The sequence below is a fragment of the Rhineura floridana genome, chromosome 16 (genome assembly GCF_030035675.1).
Source record: "Rhineura floridana isolate rRhiFlo1 chromosome 16, rRhiFlo1.hap2, whole genome shotgun sequence".
Lineage (NCBI taxonomy): Eukaryota > Metazoa > Chordata > Lepidosauria > Squamata > Rhineuridae > Rhineura > Rhineura floridana.
Window position 1 is genome coordinate 5737207 of NC_084495.1, and position 19766 is coordinate 5756972.

At 40.5% G+C, this 19766-nt stretch overlaps 1 protein-coding gene across 1 annotated transcript in view; it reads right to left on the reverse strand.

The window, feature by feature from the left end:
* The window catches only part of ATRX (ATRX chromatin remodeler), a 163982-nt gene that overhangs the window by 95405 nt on the left and 48811 nt on the right, over positions 1–19766 (reverse strand). The window contains exons 9-10 of the mRNA XM_061598106.1: positions 16878–19651; positions 4313–4388 (exon numbers count right to left, since the gene is read on the reverse strand). Coding sequence (XP_061454090.1) covers positions 4313–4388; positions 16878–19651 — 2850 coding nt within the window. The remainder of the gene's footprint in view (positions 1–4312; positions 4389–16877; positions 19652–19766) is intronic.

The following is a 19766-nucleotide window of genomic DNA, read 5'->3' on the forward strand; positions in this document are numbered from 1 at the left end:
CCAAGGCAGAGCAGCAGCAAGATGCATTTGGAGAAATTGTGCTAATAAGAAGCCAAATGAAGAGTTGTGACAGGGATCGTTTTAACTGGCAGATTACTTGAATACGTTTTGCCACATTTTGTGATTCAAAGTTCACCTGGAAAAACAACAAAAAGAAATGTATTTGTCCTGACCTTCAATATTTGCTGTCCTAAACAGGCAGCAAAACAGGAGGTTAGAGCCCGTTCAGCCTTCAAGCATAGCTACTGGACTATGCTCACTTTGGTGGATCACCAGTTGTGCAGACATGTGCTGCGTACAAAAAATGTTTACTACGAACTAGACCATAGTGACCCTGATGCCGGGAGAGATGATCACTTCATGAGTAACAGTTTCCAGAGGAGTAGGGTTTCCCTGGCCTCCAGTAACTTTGGACCTTATCTGTGACACATTAAAGACAAATTCATTTATTGTAATGTAAGCTTCCATGGTCTTTAGTCTGCTAAAGCTTATGTCATACTACCTGAATTTAGTCTTTAAGGTGCCACATGACACTTTGTTTTTGGTAAGAGTAGACTCTCCATGTGTGTGAATTATCAATCTTGCAAAAAAGGTTATTTGTTGGAAAAAATGTTTTGTTTCACATGAAAACTCCTTTGTAAAAATACTTTTCTTTTGTCTGTAGGCCTGGTCCACAATCACTAGAAGCCATGGCTTCCATGAGTGCTAAAATTCAAAATAAGATGGAATTACGAATAAAACTGTATGGCTAGTTTGAGTTGTCCAAAATCACATTAATCCAGTGGCTCGTCCTATATCATAGGAGCCACATTTAAAAATATGATGTGCCCAATCTCTAATTAAATCATTGTCTAGAGCAGTGGTTCTTAACCTTTTCCACTGCCAGCACCCCTTGGATTTCCAAAATATGCTCTCACACCCCCTGAAAAAATACCGTCCATTTTTTATTTCAATTTTATTTTATTTTACTTTAATGTCCGTTTTAGCCTAACTTAGCTAAGATAAATGACAGTTTTCCAAAATCTTTGGTTGGGCCTCGCACACTTAGAAAAAGTGTCTCGCACCCCTGGGGGTGCGTGCACCCCAGGTTAAGAACCACTGGTCTAGAGTGAAGAAAATGTTGGAATTTAGTATTGACATAAATCTTTTCCCCATCCCTTGCTTTAGCAAGTAAAGCAATGAAGTAATTTTTCAAATAATGTTCTGGTTTCAATACATAGGATGTCAGTATTTTGTGTTTTAAATGTTACTAAAATGTTTTATTTTTAAAACAAAACCCATTTTGACATAAAATTCAGGAAATGCTAGACATTCAAGATAGAGAAATGAAACGAAGCCAAGGAGATGAGCCTCAGAACCTGATAATGCAGTTCTATTCCAAGAATAGCCAACTTGTTGTCGAAAACAAGATTATCAATTGCTCACCATCCAATCTTTTCATATTTTGGTGCAATGCAGGATATGGTCGTGATTACAATATATCTTGGTTAGGTCTACCTTAAAGTTATCCTTGACCAAAAAGTAACTATGGATTGAATCCAGAGGTAATTAAGTTGTGGCTTAATTCCACTGAAATATGCTTAGTCCTATTTATGTTGATGGGACTTTAGTTGATGACCTCTTCTTGATCCAACCCTATATCTGTATTAGCCCAGTTTGCATGTCATGGAAAATCATAATTAATAGTTTAACATAAACGTGGAGATAGTTTCCACTTTGTAGGAGCAACAAACCCATGACCCCTGGCTTAGTATTACATTCAAATAGTAGATCTTAGATTGTTTGCTGAAACAAACCATGATTGGTAGGCCAAAAACAAATCTTGGTTTCACCTCATGCCTTGTTGCTCTTACTCACACTCTATGGGATAAGAGAATCAGGAGCCATCTGTGCGTACCTGATAAAAGTTTTCTTTATCAAAAGCTAGGACTCTCTCAATCCACTTGACCCCCAATGAGCATTGCTGATTAGGACATTAATATTTGTTCACTACATTTATAGCACTGAAGAGAGACCAACTTTTGCACCCTTTCAAATATTTTGCAGTCTTTTGCAGTTATAACCACAGTGCAAGATTAAAACCATGCATGTACCTCCTGCCTTTTTGACAGTGGCAGCTCGAAGCTGACTCACTTACTCATACAAACAAATCAGCTCAATACTTTTTATATCAAGGGGAGGAATGTGTTATGTGATTTGCCAGCACATGTGCTTGAATCATGCAGGGTATTGCATCTGAAAGAAAACGGGAAGTCCTGAATGCATGCACAAGTCTTCTGGGATATGTTAACAACTCCAACTAGAATCAAGAAGCATGTTCACAATTATACATTTTACATGCTCCTAAATTATCTGAAGTAGCTAATAAATAAAGAAAACAACAACAGTGTACTAATGAGACACACCTCTTTTTAACTGATGTTCTATGTTTTAATACAGTTCAGCTTTAAATTAGGGGACCGCAGGAATATCTAACTGTTATGTGGACAATTTTTAATATGAATGAAAATAGCTCAATAAACTATGCCCTATTGCATCTTAGCAGGAAAAAATGCAGTTTATATTTCTTAAATTAAATGCTTGGACGAGAAAAATGTTTTACAAAAATTTATTGCATCCATCAAATACTTCAAAGGCATTGTTCATGAATACACTATGAATCTCTTAATGAACAAAAACAACATATTAAAACAGCACTATTTCAAAGTTCAGACAAACCAAGAAGAAACAAATACACACCACAATGAAATACAGCACTGTCTGTTATATGATGACCCACTAAAATATTGCACTTTGGCAAAAGATGGATTTCAGCATTTTTGTAAGCGACGTTTCAAAATACTAGTTTCTTCAGAAGAAGAAAATTGTAGGCGCAGACTAAGCTGCCACGTTTACTACAGATCTCTAGCATCCCTCTTTGGCCTGGTAGAAGTGGGTCTTTTGTCCAAACAGCAAGCAACGGTAAAAATGCAAACCTAAGTGCGTTTGTAAGTTTGGGATTGGTATACCAGGGAACAAATCACCAAGATAGGGATCCAAACCAGCCCCATGTGCCGGCAGAAAGTACTTCAGTTTGCAAATGGCAAGGGGGAATACCCGAAGCTGCATCCCTCCACACCACAGGAGCTGCTCTTTGGGGGGGTGAGGGTGAACAGCAGCACAGTTAGAAAGGGGACCAGAAACACCTGTAGAACACCTGAACACAGCTCTTTGGATCTATCTAACATACATAGTCATTGAACCAACTCCTTAAATTGCTTTTTCTTGATTCTGGTACAATATGAAGCATTGCAAAATGGTATAATACAAGTCAGCCAATATTCATCTCGTATACTGGTCAAGACTATTTGCTGATGAACACCAACTCCATCTAAGAGAGGTAGATTGATTCTTTCCTGGATTAACAATATTCAGTATCTCTCCCCCTTTAAAGCAATTCCAGGAATTCACCTATTTACTAAATGCAATTATTATCTCAAGATTCATCTGCTAGGTATTAAGAAATAAAGAATAATACTTCAAGAAAACACTTAACAATCTTCTAGCTAAAATTATCTACTAGGAATGCATTTTAAATCTAGTAATTAAATAAGGGACTCAAGTTTGACTCTTTTTAAAAAGAAAGTCTTACAAAAAAAATTTCAAGCGTTTACTCATCATTTTGTATTGTCAATCCCTAAACAAAGATTTTAAAAGTACACTAATACACATTCATTTAAACGTTGTGTGTGAAAAGCAAGTAACAGCTAGATTAGCAGCATTTTTATCTGAAACCAGGTCTTTTTAAAAAAATTAAAAGGTGAATCATTCTGTATACAACAAAATGGATTTCTCCAAAAGCATGGCTCTGCTTTCTAATCAGATTTTCATAAGGATGAATTTGCAAACTAATTCCAAGATATTCAAGAACCAAAATAAAGATTTTTGCCACATTACCTGCTAAACTGTATCTCTTATTCCTCTAGGTAGCCATAATTATCAAACTGGCATATTTTTAAAGTGTACAATTTACACAAAATCCACATTTTACATGGAAATTTAGAACAGACAGTGCTGCAATGCATTTATAACACACCCTATGCAAGGTGTGTGAATTAACACTTAAATGTATTTTCTTATTTTCTTTTCATTTCTGGATTTGGGGGTTTGTTTTCTGGCCTCTCGGTCAAACTTGCGGGAAGCCTGTGAGCGAGTCTTTACAAGGCAGGCACTTCTGGTTTTTACAACCTGCTTGCTGTTCCGATGCTCTTGTTTGCGCCCACGCCTAGGGTGTGTTATAATCTTTTTAAAGTCCTTACGGATGGAATCATACCTATTCTCGGGATCATCATCGTCATCTTCCTCTTCTTCCATTGGCACAGTCTGCGATTTAGTCTCACCTTCATCTCCTTGGGAAGGGGAAAAAAGGGAAGTCATTTGGCACAAAGGAAATACTTTTGTCATATCAGATGCCAAGAGACATCACCAGTCACCTCAACAATTCTCAGTGACCATCAACTCAGTGTTTCTTACAAATAATCAAACCAAACAATTCTTTTGCAAGGACTGCTATAAAAAATTAACTTTTGCTTAAATATGAAACTGAGCCTGAATTAAGGAATACATGATTAAATGAGGACAAGACAGAGGAGAAAGCATTCCTCTAGAAATATGGGAGAACCTTTGCAAAGTCTAACCCTACCCCAAGAAGTCCGCTCTGCTCCCTCCCTGTTGGTTTTCCGGAGACTTCTGAAAACAATCTTGTTCCAGAGAGCCTTTGGAAGGGACTGAAGGTAGAGCCTGACACTGATTTTATGCCTTCTACGTTAAATTTTACCTTTATAGTCCCTTTAGTACCACCCCCTATATATATGTGTGTGTATATATATACATTGTATTTTAATTGTATTTTAATTGTATTTTAATGTTTTTGTGATTTTACTGTTTACAATTTTATTATGTACATGTTTGAGTTTATTTTTGTAAGCCGCCCTGAGTGCCCTATTATAGGGTAGAAGGGCAGGATAGAAATATTTTAAATAAATATTATTTTAAATAAATTTTCTTTCAATGCGGCCATAAGAGAGAATTGCTGTAAGTTAATGTGTAGGAGGTATACTGTGAAAATTAATAAAATATATCAGAATTACTCTCCAATATGCTGGAAATGTCAGAAGGACAGAATCGAGTTTTTCTACTTGTGGTGGAAATGCAAGGTTGCAAAGAAATATTTGAAGGCAATTCAGAAACTAAGTAAGATCTTAGGATACGAGATATCTTTTCATCCTGTAATATTTTTGTTAAACTATTTATAATATTCAAAAAATGTAAAGCACATGAAATTAGTTTCATATCTCCTAAGTGGCCACAAGAATATTATATGCTGGAGAGTAAATGTGATACCAGCAATTAAAGAATGGAGAGAGAAAGTTTGGGATTGTGTAGTAATAGCTAAATGACAGAATTAAGTGACAGGGTAAGTGGCAATTTTTGAACAGATTTAAAACTACGGTTCAATATCTGATATGAACTCAGGATGTAAGATGGATAAGTTATATTATGCATAGTGAATATAGTTTAGCTTTAATAACTCACTAGCCATATGATGGATAGAGAGAATAATTTATTTTCTATTTTGATAATTCTTTCTATTTTTCTGCACAATGGTTACATTCCTTTGATGTATTTTTTCAGTTTTTAAGAATAAAAAAAGAAAATCAAGAATAAAGAATAAAAAAAGAAAATCAAGACAAAAATCTCATACAAAACAAGGAATTAAAAACAAAAAAGGATGCTAATACCATCGGTGTAACAACTACTACGCTTTGGAACAATCATTGCGGTTTATCCATAAGTAGGAAGAGCTGTAAATTGTAGAGTTAGCAGGGCAACCTCAACTGTATACAGTACTGTACTGGCACTACACAGAATTAGAATCATAGAATCGTAGAGTTGGAAGGGGCCTATAAGGCCATCAAATTCAACCCCCTGCTCAATGCAGGAATCAAAGTACAGTAAAAGCATCCCAGACAGGTGGCTGCCCAGCTGCCTCTTGAATGCCTCCAGTGTTGGAGAGCCCACCACCTCTTGTTGGGAGCCCCACCGAGAGGGGGTGCAGCTGCAAGAATGAGGACGAGGAGGGCTTTGAATAGGATGACAGTTACGACGTGCCTACAAGTGCAGTAGATTCTGAAAGCCCTCACACCATGGACAGTGACAGCTCCACACCTTTGGCTCCGGTTACCCACAAGGAGCCTCAGCCCAGTCAGGCAGTTGCCTCTTCACCCAACGTTCATCCCCTTTGCTGCCACCACAGCACATCCCCCCTCCCTCTGATGGCGTGGATCTTGCTGAGGCAGAACAGCCACCCTCACCTCCTACACAGAGGTGATTGCGCCAGCAAATTCAAGGCATCCCCACGGCCCCTCTGAGGAGTGCATACACTCTTAGCAGTACCACTTAGTTCACTCAGGTAGGGTGCCTGCCCATCCTTACTTAAGCATAAGAAGGGAGCATGACTAGTTGCTGCGACGTCTTAGGACAGTATAGTTGTGTCTAGGTACTCCTACTAAACATGCTAAATTCTGTGAAACCTGTGAGCTGATTTATGAAACGCTCTGAATTGAAACTTTCTATTAAATCTACTAAAGAAAAGCACACCTCCACATTTGCCACTGACTTCAGTGGGTTCCGGCAGGACACCTCCCTAGGTAATTGGCTCCATGGGATGGCGGGCGGCTCAGAAGCTCCTGTCCTGGATCCCTCCTGCGGCTGTTTCTGCAGATCGCGCACTCTTAATAAGCACTCTTTGAGTAGGATTCTACAGCCTTTGGTTAATTCACACTCAACCAGAAGACCTGTGGTGGATGGAGCAGATGTGTATTTCCCCCCCATCCTATGAATATAAGACGCTGCATGAGCCAGGTGCTTTGGATGCCAGTGGGGATAGGAACATATGCACACACCCTTTCATCTTCCAAAAAGATTATTAGCAGGCAAATGTGTGAAGCAGCTTCTCTTATAAGCAGCTCTGCAGCTTGGGGATACTCGTGGATCCAACACTGTCACTGGAGGCACAGGTGACCACAGTGGCTAGGAGTACTCTTTTCCAGCTCTGTCTGCTTCAATCCTTTTTGGACAGAGATGACTTGGCCACAGTACTCCACGCTCTGCTAACTTCCAGATTACATTATTGCAATGTGCTCTACATGGGGCTGCCCTTGAATATAACTGGCAAACTTCAACTGGTCCAAAAGCAGCAGCCAGATTACTGCCTGGGGTTCCCTTAGAATGCATATAATCCCTGTTTTAAAACAGCTGCATTGGTTGCCAGTTCATTTCTGGGCCTAATTCAAGGTGTTCAGGCTAGTGTTTAAAGCACCTCTTTACCCTGGCATTTACCCAACACATTTATTTTTAGGACCCACCCTATTTTGTGATATTAGATTGTTGTAGTTTGTTTTTAATGCTGTATTTTAAAATTGGTGTAACCCATCCTGAGACTTCTGGGTGAAGTCTGGACCAAGCCCATCCTTCTGGGGGAGCAACTGGTCCCTCCAGTTGAAAAGCACAACAGTACAAGAAGGAGGGAGAGGTATTCATTATGGGTCCACTGGGCTCAACTAAACTCCCTGTGTTCTTGGATGCAAGGAAGAGCAACAAAAATGAGTTGGCAAAGGAGGCAAGACCTCCCACTTTCTCACTCTTACATGGGTATTCTCCTTCTGCCCTCTCCATTCTTTAAATTTATTATTCTGCTCTCCCCATTCACAAGCTTTTCAACTACAATTTAGATGCTCTAGGAATGGGCAAATACTATTAAAGACTGTTATCTAAATGACTACATCTATGCCCCATGCCAGCAGAAATGGAACTACAACAGGCCCACTGAGAAACAAGAGGGATACCAGCATATTTTAAAAACTGTTTAAGCATCAAGACTGCCATCTCCCTCTTCCAAAAGAAAAAGCCCTATGAGGATGAGGCATGCTCAGTCATCGCCAGGAGATACAGAATGTTGTCAGTTGGGGATGGGGGCTTAATTACCCTGCTTTAGCATCCCAGAAGAACAGACACTCACTGGACCTATGACCAGAAGCACTTTTGTTAGGGGATGAAGACAAACTGCAACATTTTGTTGGAGGTCTGACTACAAGTCAGACTTTTGCCATTCTGTACATGGCACTGCCCTAAGATGGAAGGAATTAGTGACACCTAAAAACTTCCTCTTCAAAAATTGAGAAGCTGCCAACACACTATGTAAACAGCTGTTCCAAAACTGACAAAATGAACTTTCAATATTACAGAAGAGCCAATTGTTATCTTAACGAAAAAATGGAAATGGACTGCCTTCAAGTCGATCCCAACTTATGGCGTCCCTATGAAGAAGGTTTTCATGATAAGCAATATTCAGAGGGGGGTTGCCATTGCCTCCCTGTGAGACTCAGAGGCAGTGACTGGCCCAAGGTCACCCAGTGAGCTTCATGTGTGCATAGGGATTCAAACCCTGGTCTCCAAGGTCATAGTCCAGCACCTTAACCACTACACCACACTGGCTATCTTAACAGATATCCTTATTTGTTTACAGAATAAGAAAATAATATTCCTGGCATCTTCCTTGACCCTGGTTTCAGTTATGATACCCAGTCACCCTTTCCTCCACAATTATACTCTCAACTAGGGGCTGCCATGCCTGCTCACTTTGCTCACCAACCCCACCAAATGTCACCAAAGCCCTGCCACCGCCTCCCCCCCCAGTGGTCACCAGAGCTGCTCCCCCACAGGTTGCCATAGCTCCCCCTTTTGTAAGTGTGACACTTGCAACTATATATATACAGGAGGAAAGGAGGGCAAGACACTTTGAGTGGCATTAATGTTGTAGCAGTGCCAGTGTGTTGTCGTGGACTGCAGCTGTCAAACCTGGGGGACCAGAGTTAAAAAACCCTGCTCAGCCATGAAGCGCAAAACCTAGCCTTGGGTCACTTATAACCTCTCAGCCCAATCTTCTTCACAAGATTGTTGTGAGAATAAATTGAGACCAATCCACGTATGGCACCTTGGAGGAAGGAGAGGTTACAAATAAAATAAAATAGAACAGCCTTCCTTAAGCTGCAGATCATGTCAATGAAGGTATGTAAGTACAGAACACAAGGCAGATAATACCTTATGTGGTCAGAAGGTCACAGTTGACTAGCAATGTTCAAGTTGGCATGAAAAATAATCTGGTGATGGTACAATCCATATCTGAAGAACTCACAAATATCCACCAAAAGGAAAGTCTTAGGGCATCAAGGTAAATATGACTTCATAGGGATAACAGAAACTTGGTGGGATGACTCCCATGATTGGAATATAGCCATTCAAGGATATAAAGTCTACAGAAAGAATAGAAGCAACAGAAAAGGAGGGGGAGTAGCGTTATACGTCAAAGACAAATACACCTCTATGGAAATCCAAGACAGCGAACAAAGGGGTCCGGTAGAGACCATTTGGGTAAAAATAAATGGAGAAACAAATAAAACTGACATGGTAGTAGGTGTCTATTACAGACCCCCTGGCCAAGAAGAGGTGGTAGACGAGGCCTTTCTCAAACAAATCTCTGAAATCTCAAGGAGGCAAGAAGTAGTAGTGATGGGGGACTTCAACTACCCGGATATCTGCTGGGAGACAAACTCTGCAAAGCACAAAACCTCCAACAAATCCCTGATGGGCCTTGCTGATAATTTCCTCTTGCAAAAAGTAGAAGAAGGAACAAGGGGATCGGCAATCCTGGACCTGATCTTAACTAACATGGACAAATTGGTCACGGGAATTAAAGCGGTCGGTACCTTGGGGGAAAGTGACCACGTAATGCTGGAATTTGGGATTCTGGGGAAAGCCAAAGAAGAATATAGTCAAACATGGACCTTGGATTTCAGGAAAGCCGATTTTAGCAAGCTCAGGGAAATGATGGGTACGATCCCGTGGCTAGATAGACTAAAGAAAAAAGGAGCCCAAGAAGCGTGGGAGTTCATGAAGAACATATCACAAGTAGCGCAATCGCAAACAATTCCAAAGAGGAAGAAAAATGGAAGACATCGGAAAAAGCCAATGTGGCTACACGGAAGACTGGTGGAGGAGGTAAAAGTAAAAAAGAGCATGTATAAAGAATGGAAGGACGCATCACCTAGGAAGAGTACCGATGAGCGGCTCGGGCTTGCAGGAATAGCGTAAGGAAAGCTAAAACCCAGAATGAGCTGAGGCTGGCGAGGGAAGCGAGGAACAACAAAAAGGGGTTTTTCAGGTATGTTCGAAGCAAGAGAAAGACCAAGGAAACGGTGGGACTGCTGCTCAATGAGGATGGCAAAATGTTGACAGATAACGAGGAAAAAGCAGAACTGCTCAACACCTATTTTGCCTCTGTTTTCTCCCAAAAAGGGAACAGTGTGCAACCTTGCATCAGTAGCAATCTCAGTAAGGGGTCGGGACTGCAGTTCGAGATTGATAAGGAGATAGTCAGGAAATACCTAGTTAACCTAAATGAGTTCAAATCTCCAGGGCCTGATGAACTGCATCCCAGAGTATTGAAGGAACTTGCGGATGTACTCTCGGAACCTCTTGCCATCATCTTTGAGAAATCATGGAGAACGGGAGAGGTGCTGGAGGATTGGAGACAGGCAAACGTCATCCCGCTCTTTTAAAAGGGTAAAAAAGAAGATCCGGGGAATCTTACAGGCTGACTTCAATACCGGGAAAGATATTAGAACGGATAATAAAAGAGTCCATTGGCAACTATCTAGATGACAATGCTGTGATTAGAAGGAGCCAGCATGGGTTTGTCAAGAATAAATCCTGTCAAACTAATCTCATCTCTTTTTTTGATCGGGTCACTAGCTTAGTAGATGGTGGAAATGCTGTAGAAGTCATCTATCTAGATTTCAGCAAGGCGTTTGACAAAGTCCCCCACGACCTTTTGATTAGCAAACTAGTCAAATGCGGACTACATGGAAATACTGTCAGGTGGATTCACAACTGGTTGGAAAACCATACTCAGAGAGTGGTCGTCGGTGGCTCTGCTTCGGACTGGAAGGAGGTCTCGAGTGGAGTGCCACAGGGTTCTGTCCTGGGGCCGATACTCTTCAACATTTTTATCAATGACTTAGATGATAGGGTGGAGGGAAGCCTTATGAAGTTTGCGGATGATACGAAACTGGGAGGGATAGCTAACACAATGGAAGACAGGAATAAAATCCAAAGGGACCTGGATAGACTAGAAAATTGGGCTGAAATTAATAAAATGACATTCAATAAAGACAAATGCAGGATTCTGCATTTAGGCCACAAAAACAAAATGCATGGGTACAGGATGGGAAATACCCGGCTTAGCAGTAGTGCGTGTGAGAAGGACCTTGGAAATGTAGTGGATCGCAAGTTGAACATGACCCAGCAGTGTGATGCTGCGGCAAAAAAGGCAAACATGGTTTTGGGCTGCATAAACAGAGCTATAGTTTCCAGGTCGAGGAAAGTAATAGTCCCACTATATTCTGCATTGGTCAGGCCTCATCTGGAATACTGCGTTCAGTTCTGGGCGCCTCATTTTAAGAAGGATATAGACAAGTTAGAGCGGGTTCAGAAGAGGGCGACAAGGATGATAGCCGGTATGGAGAAGTCTTATGAGGAAAGGTTGAAGGAACTTGGCATGTTCACTCTGGTCAAGAGAAGGCTGTGGGGTGACATGATTGCACTCTTTAAGTACCTGAAGGGCTGTCACATAGAGGAGGGTACAGATTTGTTCTCTGTTACCACAGAGGGTAGGACTAGGTCTAATGGTTTTAAGTTGCAGGAGCATAGATTCAGATTGGACATTAGAAGGAACTTCTTGACAGTAAGGGCAGTTCGGCAATGGAACCGACTGCTTAGGGAGGTGGTTGGGATCCCCTTCGCTGGATGTCTTCAAGCAGAGGCTGGACAGCTATCTGCGGGAGATGCTCTAGCTGTGGATTTCCTGCTGTGAGCAGGGGGTTGGACTCGATGGCCTACAAGGCCCCTTCCAACTCTATGATTCTATGAAAGTACTGAAAGCCACTGGGATGCAATGTATTGTGGACCTAATAATGTCACTGACTCTGCTGCATTAGCATACACCTATACAACAGAAGGACTGTTCCAACAATGCACATGCTAAATTCAGCATCTAGTGTAGGGTCAACCTTTTGTTCCCTGGAATGCACACCACTACCACCCCCAACAATTTCAGTTGCATGATGCATAAGCATCAGCACTAACCATTGTTTTAGATCTTAATTAAAAAGGGAAACTGTCACACTGTTTTCCATCTTTCTAAATGGGGTAATAATGGACGATCTGGCCCATAACTTCTGCACAACCCCTAGTAAAGCTGGGAGCAATGTAAAACTGTTGATGTTAAGCTCCAACTTTCCAGAAGCTCATCACACTATCGAGCAGTCTGTTGCAACTGGATCTCCAATTCTGTACCATGCTTCTTCACTTGAGGTGCAATAACTGGAATTATGCATGGTTCTCAACCAGTAAGAGTCTTGAACAGCCCTCAGTGAAGGAGCAGGAGGCTGCAAAATCTTCCTTGTAATCATGGTGCATGGGGGAATACTCCTTAGGCTGAGTAGATTGGGAGGATTGGTACAAAGTCAGCTGAGATAGAAAACAACATCTCCCAACTGAAGACTTAAAAGTACCACAATGGAGCTGTGGAACTCTTAAGGCTGTTGGGAGATTAGATCTGGCTGGTAACTTATTTGATGGGGGATGTTTTAGCAACTCAAGAAGAGATGGCTAAATGGTTCATCCAGTTTGCATAGTTCAACCTCTCCACATAGATTTGGAAACTTGAGGAATCTGAGCTCTATTGGTATGGGAGACCTTATAAAAAAATTTAAAGTGCACATCTAAATCCCAGTTAAAGATCTCCATATGTTTGTAGTTGCTGGGTGTTTATGTGTAAGGTTCTGTGTAGCCAGGTCATAACCAGAACCGAAAGGCCCAGGTTACACCATACCCCAGGTTAGTCTCAGTTTCAAAGGTAATGAGGAAAAAGTGATCTAGCCCCTACAGCTATGTAAATAAGAAAATATGTGCTACACATTTGTAGCCAATTGAGCAACAAGTAGTAACTCTGTTCCTTCTGGACACAGGCTACATACACACCAGATTTAAGAGATTTTTATCTCCGTTTCTTTTGTGTCTATGGCTTCCAATTCTAGATGCTCAGCATCATTATCCAAGCGCACTCTGGGTCCCCATCAGGGTAATAGTAGTCAGAGAGGATCAAAAATGTCCCTGTTTCAAAAACATCGATACATTCAAAAAACTCAGTGCTCCTAAAGAGGTAAAAATCACTTCATATTCTTATACACAGCTAGCCACAACTCTGTTGTTACAAAATGAGAAATGCTTGCTGATAGTTCCATTACCGTTTGTTGTTGTTGTTATGTGCCTCCAAGTCAATTATGACTTATGGCGACCCTATGAATCAGCAACTTTCAATAGCATCTGTCATGAACCACCCTATTCAGATCTTGTAAGTTCAGGTCTGTGGCTTCCTTTATGCAGCCTTTCCCAACTGGTGTGCCTCCAGATGTTGTTGGATCACAACTCCCATCAGCCTCAGCCATTGGCAATGCTGGCTAAGGCTGATGGGAGTTGTGGTCCAACAACATCTAAAGGCACACTGGTTGGGAAAGGCTGCTTTATGGAATCAATCCATCTCTTCTTTGGCCTTCCTCTTTTTCTACTCCCTTCTGTTTTTATCAGCATTATTGTCTTTCCTAGTGAATCATGTCTTCTCATGATGTGTCCAAAATATGATTACCTCAGTTTCATCATTTTAGCTTCTAGTGACAGTTCTGGTTTAATTTGTTCTAACACTCCATTATTTGTCTTTTTCGCAGTCCATGGTATGCTCAAAGCTCTCCTCCAGCACCACATTTCAAATGAGTTTATTTTTCTCTTATCCGCTTTTTTCACTGTCCAACTTTCACATCCATACATAGAGATTGGGAATACCATGGTCTGAATGATCCTGACTTTAGTGTTCAGTGATACATCTTTGCATTTGATCTATTACCGTACCCTGTCAGTACTGGAAGTATGCTAATATGGAATACACATAGCTTTCAGAAAAGAAAAAAAGGACAGACATTTTGTCAAAAGCAGATACTACCAAGGACCCTAGAATTGACTGGGTATTGCCATTTTTTTTAACAAAAACTATGGAATTTTAAATGACAATTTGACTTTCTGGAAAGTAGGACTCAAGTAATTTTCAGAGATTCAAGTAGGGTTTCATGTTAAAGTGGGTCACTTCACTTGCTTCATTTTTTTTAAAAAGCATGCTTCATATTTCACTGGGAAAAACTTCCCATTTTGGAAGATTACATGTACAATAGGGCCCCACTCATATGTCAGGTTAGGTTCCAGCCCCCGCCGAAAAGCGAAAACCACCGAAAAGCAGACCAGCTGTAGCGCGGGAGTCTGGAACCTAACCTGCTGATCGCACCACAGGAGAAGAAGATCAGATCTTCCCCTCCTCAGGCGCAATCAGCTCGAGCGGGAGTCTGATCGCTCCAGAAAAGGAAATCTGCTGTAGCGCGCTTCAGCTGATCTTCCCCTCCTCCGGCGTGATCAGCTGGAGTGCGGGGAGCTCCAGCCCCCCCTCCAGCTGATCGTCCCGCTGGCACCGTATTAGCGGAATGCCAAAAGCAGGGCCCTACTGTACTACAAATTATCATCCAGTAGTACTGAAACATTACAATGTAGATTTTGATGAAAATTCATTTTTTTAAAATGCAGGTTTTGTGGTGAACTATATGTCCATTAGATGCAAATCTCCCATGTTCGTATTTATTTAGGTTGGATAATTTCAATGTTTCAAAGTCTGAGGATGAACCCACCATCACAACCTGCACTGCTGTTTATTAGTACACATTCAAGTACACTGCCTTCCATTTATGTTGCATTACTACACCCATCCCTCATTTATATATCTTCAACAAGGTTTAATGATTGAAGGTTGTAACATCCTGCCTTTGACATTTACCCAACCTTCCATTCCTCCTACCATGGCCCTCTGATCCTAGGTTGGTGACTATGACCAAATTCCTTTGACCATCAAGATTTTGTAGTACAAGAAGTCACAACAGGCACCTACTTGATTTCTTTTCAAATGATCTATCTATAGCCATTATCTTCTGTGATATAAATCTAACAGTGCTTCCTCTCTTCATATCTGTAAGTCAGGATGAATTATTAAATCAGACCAAAACCTGTTACATACTGAACTAGTCCCAAAGGCCAATCAAACTTTTAACCACCCTTGAACAGATGAAAAACCATATTCAGATTAGAGGTTTTATTTTACATTTACCACACTGGGCTATCCTGTGTCTATAAAATCAATCTCCAAGTATACTACCAGGAATGTTTATAAACGTGAACAGCATCGTCTATTAAAGTGGTCATTTTTCATTCTACAGCAAGATTTAATTTTTCAAATACTTAAGTAGAACTTTGTAATTATCAATAGTGGACAACAGTATGGTATGACAAAAGTTAAAGCTACTGAATTTTAGAAAGAGTGAGGGGAGGAAGGATCCAAAGGGATACACATGGTATCAAATGAATGAACAGGTGGATATTCAGATCCTATGTATGGCCTTTTGGTACCATGAGACCTTGGCAACATTCACACTGTAGATTTATTTGACTATTATTCCACAGTCATAGCTTCCCCCAAAGAATCTTGGAAAGTGTAGTTTGATAAGAGTTCTGAGTTGTTAGGAAACTCCTATTCCTCTCACAGAGCTACAATTTCCAGAGTGGTTTAATAGTCCCTCTTCCCATAGAACTCTGAAAATTGTAGTTTTATGATGGGAACAGGGATTTCCTGACAACTCTAATACGCTTCACAAACTATCCTTCCCAAGTTTTTTTGGGGAAAGCCACGACTGTTTAAAGTGGAATAAATGCATGGGGTGAAGGTGGCCCTTCTGAGGTGACATTCAATGAGATAACTGCAGATGGACTTCCCAGCACAATTAGATACATGCTTTCTCAGAAGTAAGTCCCATTTACTTCAATGCACGAACAAGAAACTTGTAGGCCTCCAGAAATAGTTAGATTCCAACTCCTATATCAGCCCCACCCAGCATGGCCATTCTTCAGGGAAAATGGGAGCTGGAATCCAACACCACGTGAAGAGCTACAGGTCCCCCATCCCTAACCTACCCTATGCATATTCAGGCCTATTTGGATTCTAGTTCCTACTAAATATACTTAAAGCTGCTGAACTGAATTTCAAGTTACAATGAAAATGTGTGCTGTATGATACTATAACATGAACCTAGAGATTACTTGAAGAAACCTTGTATCTGACTGTAGCAGTAAGACAAGTTCACAATTCCAGTAGCCATGTACTTCTTCAGACTGTGGCAACCTTTGGCATTCATTCCCACAAGATGTCTTGGTGTCTCCACCTGAAGGCCTTAAAAGAGGATTTAGCCTTATCCTCCAGGAATTTGTCTATCAACAGACAACAGTTTCTGAGGAACAAGTGCAGGAGAGGGCCATGGCTACTGCAGGAAACAGGACAATAGATTTCCTATACTTAAGCGCTGTAGAAATCATCAGCATTTCAGCAAAAAATAATGGGGCTTTGATGAATAATTTAGAATGAGCTCAAAAGTGGAAATTATCTTTTAAAACTGCAAGACCCAAACACACCCCCATACTAAGAAGCAAAAATTTCCAGCTACATGCAAACTTTAGGGACCTTGTTTCTTTTATCAGGGATGGCTAGACTTTCCAGATTATGTGCACAGGCTGACAAAGATAAAAACGTTTCCGCATTAATAAATAACAAATGTTAGACTTATTTTTTTGCGCACCTGAAGATTGACAAAATCCAATTTTTGTTGCCGCCAATAAACTTTCAGTCACTGGCTTAATTTTCTGCTCATCACTGCTTGCCTCGCCCGCTGAATTCAAGTCTTCATGTTCAGCTTCATTTGATGATGATGAGGCAGTGGAAGTGATGGCTTCATTCTTTGTTTTTTTAACACCAACTTTCCCTCTCTCTTTACGACTGTCCTTGGCATTTCCCTTAATGACTGCCCCTCTTTTTTTGTTCTTTTTCTCCTCATAGAAGTCCTCCTCAGAAGTGGACAATAAGTCACCTCTTAGTTTTTTGGAATTTCTTCTTTTGGGGCTTGCTTTTTTCTTTTCTTTAGAGCAAGTTCCTTTTGTATTTAAATTATCTTCTGAAGTATCACAGGCCTGTTCATTTTTGGGAGACCGCGTGGTGTCTGAAACATTACCCTGGAGCTTCTTAGAAACTCTCTCTCTTAAGTTCCTTTTCATCTCAGCAGTACTTTGTTTCTTGCAGTTACTTCCAGAAGCACTACAACTCTCTTTTTCAGGAGAAGACTTCTCAATTTCAGAGGACGAATCACTTTGTCCCCTTGTAGAGGTTTTTCTCTGGTTCACACTTTCCTTTTCTTTCATACCTTTTTTAGCCTTCCTTCTGGCATCATCCGAAGACTCGCCACTCTGCTCTTGCTTTAGAGACGGCCCTGTATCATCCGAGGAAAAATCCCGTCCTTCCTTTGCCAGAGGTACACTTATCTTGCCTGAAATGCTGCTCTCTTCTTTTTCAGATGACATATTCCGTTTACCTTTGGAGGCTCTGTCTTTGAAATCCCTTCTTCGCTTCCCCTTAACAGCTGCCTCTTTACTGGGTGCATCTTCCAAAGAATTGTCTAGCTTTTCTTTTTCGGGAGCAGAGAGTTCAACATAATGAACTTCATTGCACAATTCACTTTGCTGTTGCAGCTTTGAATTTCTTTTTTCTTTTTTCTTTGGTTCATCTTCTGAAGAATCATAATTTTCTTTCTTTGGGTCTTTTTTTGTAGCCTTTCTTGCAGGGTCCATTTTACTCAAATTCTCTCTCTCCTTTTCTAACTCAGAATCATAATTGGAAGATTCTGAACAGTTCTGGCGTTTCTTTTTAGCAGCAGCTAAATCTTTACTTGATTTCCCCTTTTTAGCATCAAACTCTGATCCAGAACTGGAACTTTTTCTTTTTCTTTTTCCATTGTCCTCCTTCACTGACTGCCTCTTTAAAGCATTTAACATATCCTTGGAAATTTCACTGTTGCTGTCAATATCTGAAGAACTGTGGCTCATCATAGCTACTTCTTGAAGGACTGCAGGTACCTCATCAGAATCAGAACTTTGGTCCACCGTGTGTTGTTTGTTTGTCTCAGAAAGTGTGTTCGACCGAGGACTGTGAACTGTAGTATCAGGAGAGCTCGGCTTATCTTTTTTTCTTTTGGATTGTGTGGATTTTCTCCTATCTTTTTCATTGTATGCATCATTGCTGTCCTCTTCTGAATTAGACAGTAAGGTGTTTATGTCTGTTGGGCGCCTCAGAGGTGTGGTTTTAACACGTGGAGACCTTCTGAGATCATGATCTTCTAGAAAAGAACTAATTTCATTTTCAGGTGGACATTCAGTAACATAGTTTTCTTTTACACCTTCTCTTTCATCTCCCTTTTCTGGCTTTCCATCTGGATCTTCAGCTTTTACAGAACTAGAGAGGGAAACTGGAGTCAGTTTCACAACCAATTCTTTTGTTACTTTTGTAGACTGCATCAACTTCATCCCTCCCCTGCTGTCTTTGGATTTTATGTTTGCATTTGCTGCCCCTTGCTCTGTGGCTCTACTTCCAGTGCCTTGCTCACCTGCTGCTTTCTGCGCTTCCATACAAGATTCGAAAATGTCTTCAGGAACAGATGAGGGGACTGACACAATATCCATATCTGTTGCCTCAGTGCTGTTGGGCTCATACTGAAGATCTTCACTTTTTCCAGATTTTTTATCTTTGCAGTTGGATTTTTTGCTTCCTAATTGATCCATTCTTGGCACACTTGGACCAGTATGCTCACTAACCTCTGATGTGACTTTATGCTCCTTGAATTCTTTTCCTTCTGTTTTCTTCACTTCATTGTTATCCAATTTAATTCCAGTTTCCTTCTCCTTGCTGTTTTTTTGCTTGATTTTAGAATCCAGAGACTGAATCTCAAGATTCAGACTTTCCTCCAATGCCACATGAGCCTTTTTGATATCACTCAACACAGATTTAAAAGCCTTCAGCTGACGTAAGTGCATTGTTGGGTTTATTTCAGAATTTTCAGTTGCCTCCTTTAAAAAATTAACAAAACTAGCATTCATGTTTGTTGTTGTTTCAACTAGTTTTTTTGTTTTTTTAAGCAAGTCTTTTGGCACCATCAATGCTTTGTAGGAATAGGTTAGAGCACCAGAATATGGACGATCTGGTTTCTTTTCTTGTCCATTACAACTCGAACTATTTTTCTTTGAAGAATACTTAAGCGTATTGTCATACATTTTACTTTTTTCAGTGTCAACTCTGATTCTCTTTTTATTTTGCTGCAATAATTGTTCTAAATTTTCAAACACACTATCACAGGCAGTAACCAAGTCCAGCAATCGTTCCGGTTGGCAAATATAGCAATGCCATTGATTGTTTTCTTCCATTATGGTTGATAATTCCTTTCGTCCTAAGTTGCGCAATATACATTTTTTGCAGAAGGCGTTATGGCAAAAATCACAGCAAATTAAGTTTCCACCTTCAGCACACCATCTGAAATTAAAGTTGGAACATTTTTTTTTTAAATGCCACAAATCAGAAAAGGTCTGCTACATCACTCTCTAAAGACAGTTACTGATAATCAATGTTGCTTTCATTAAGATAAGAG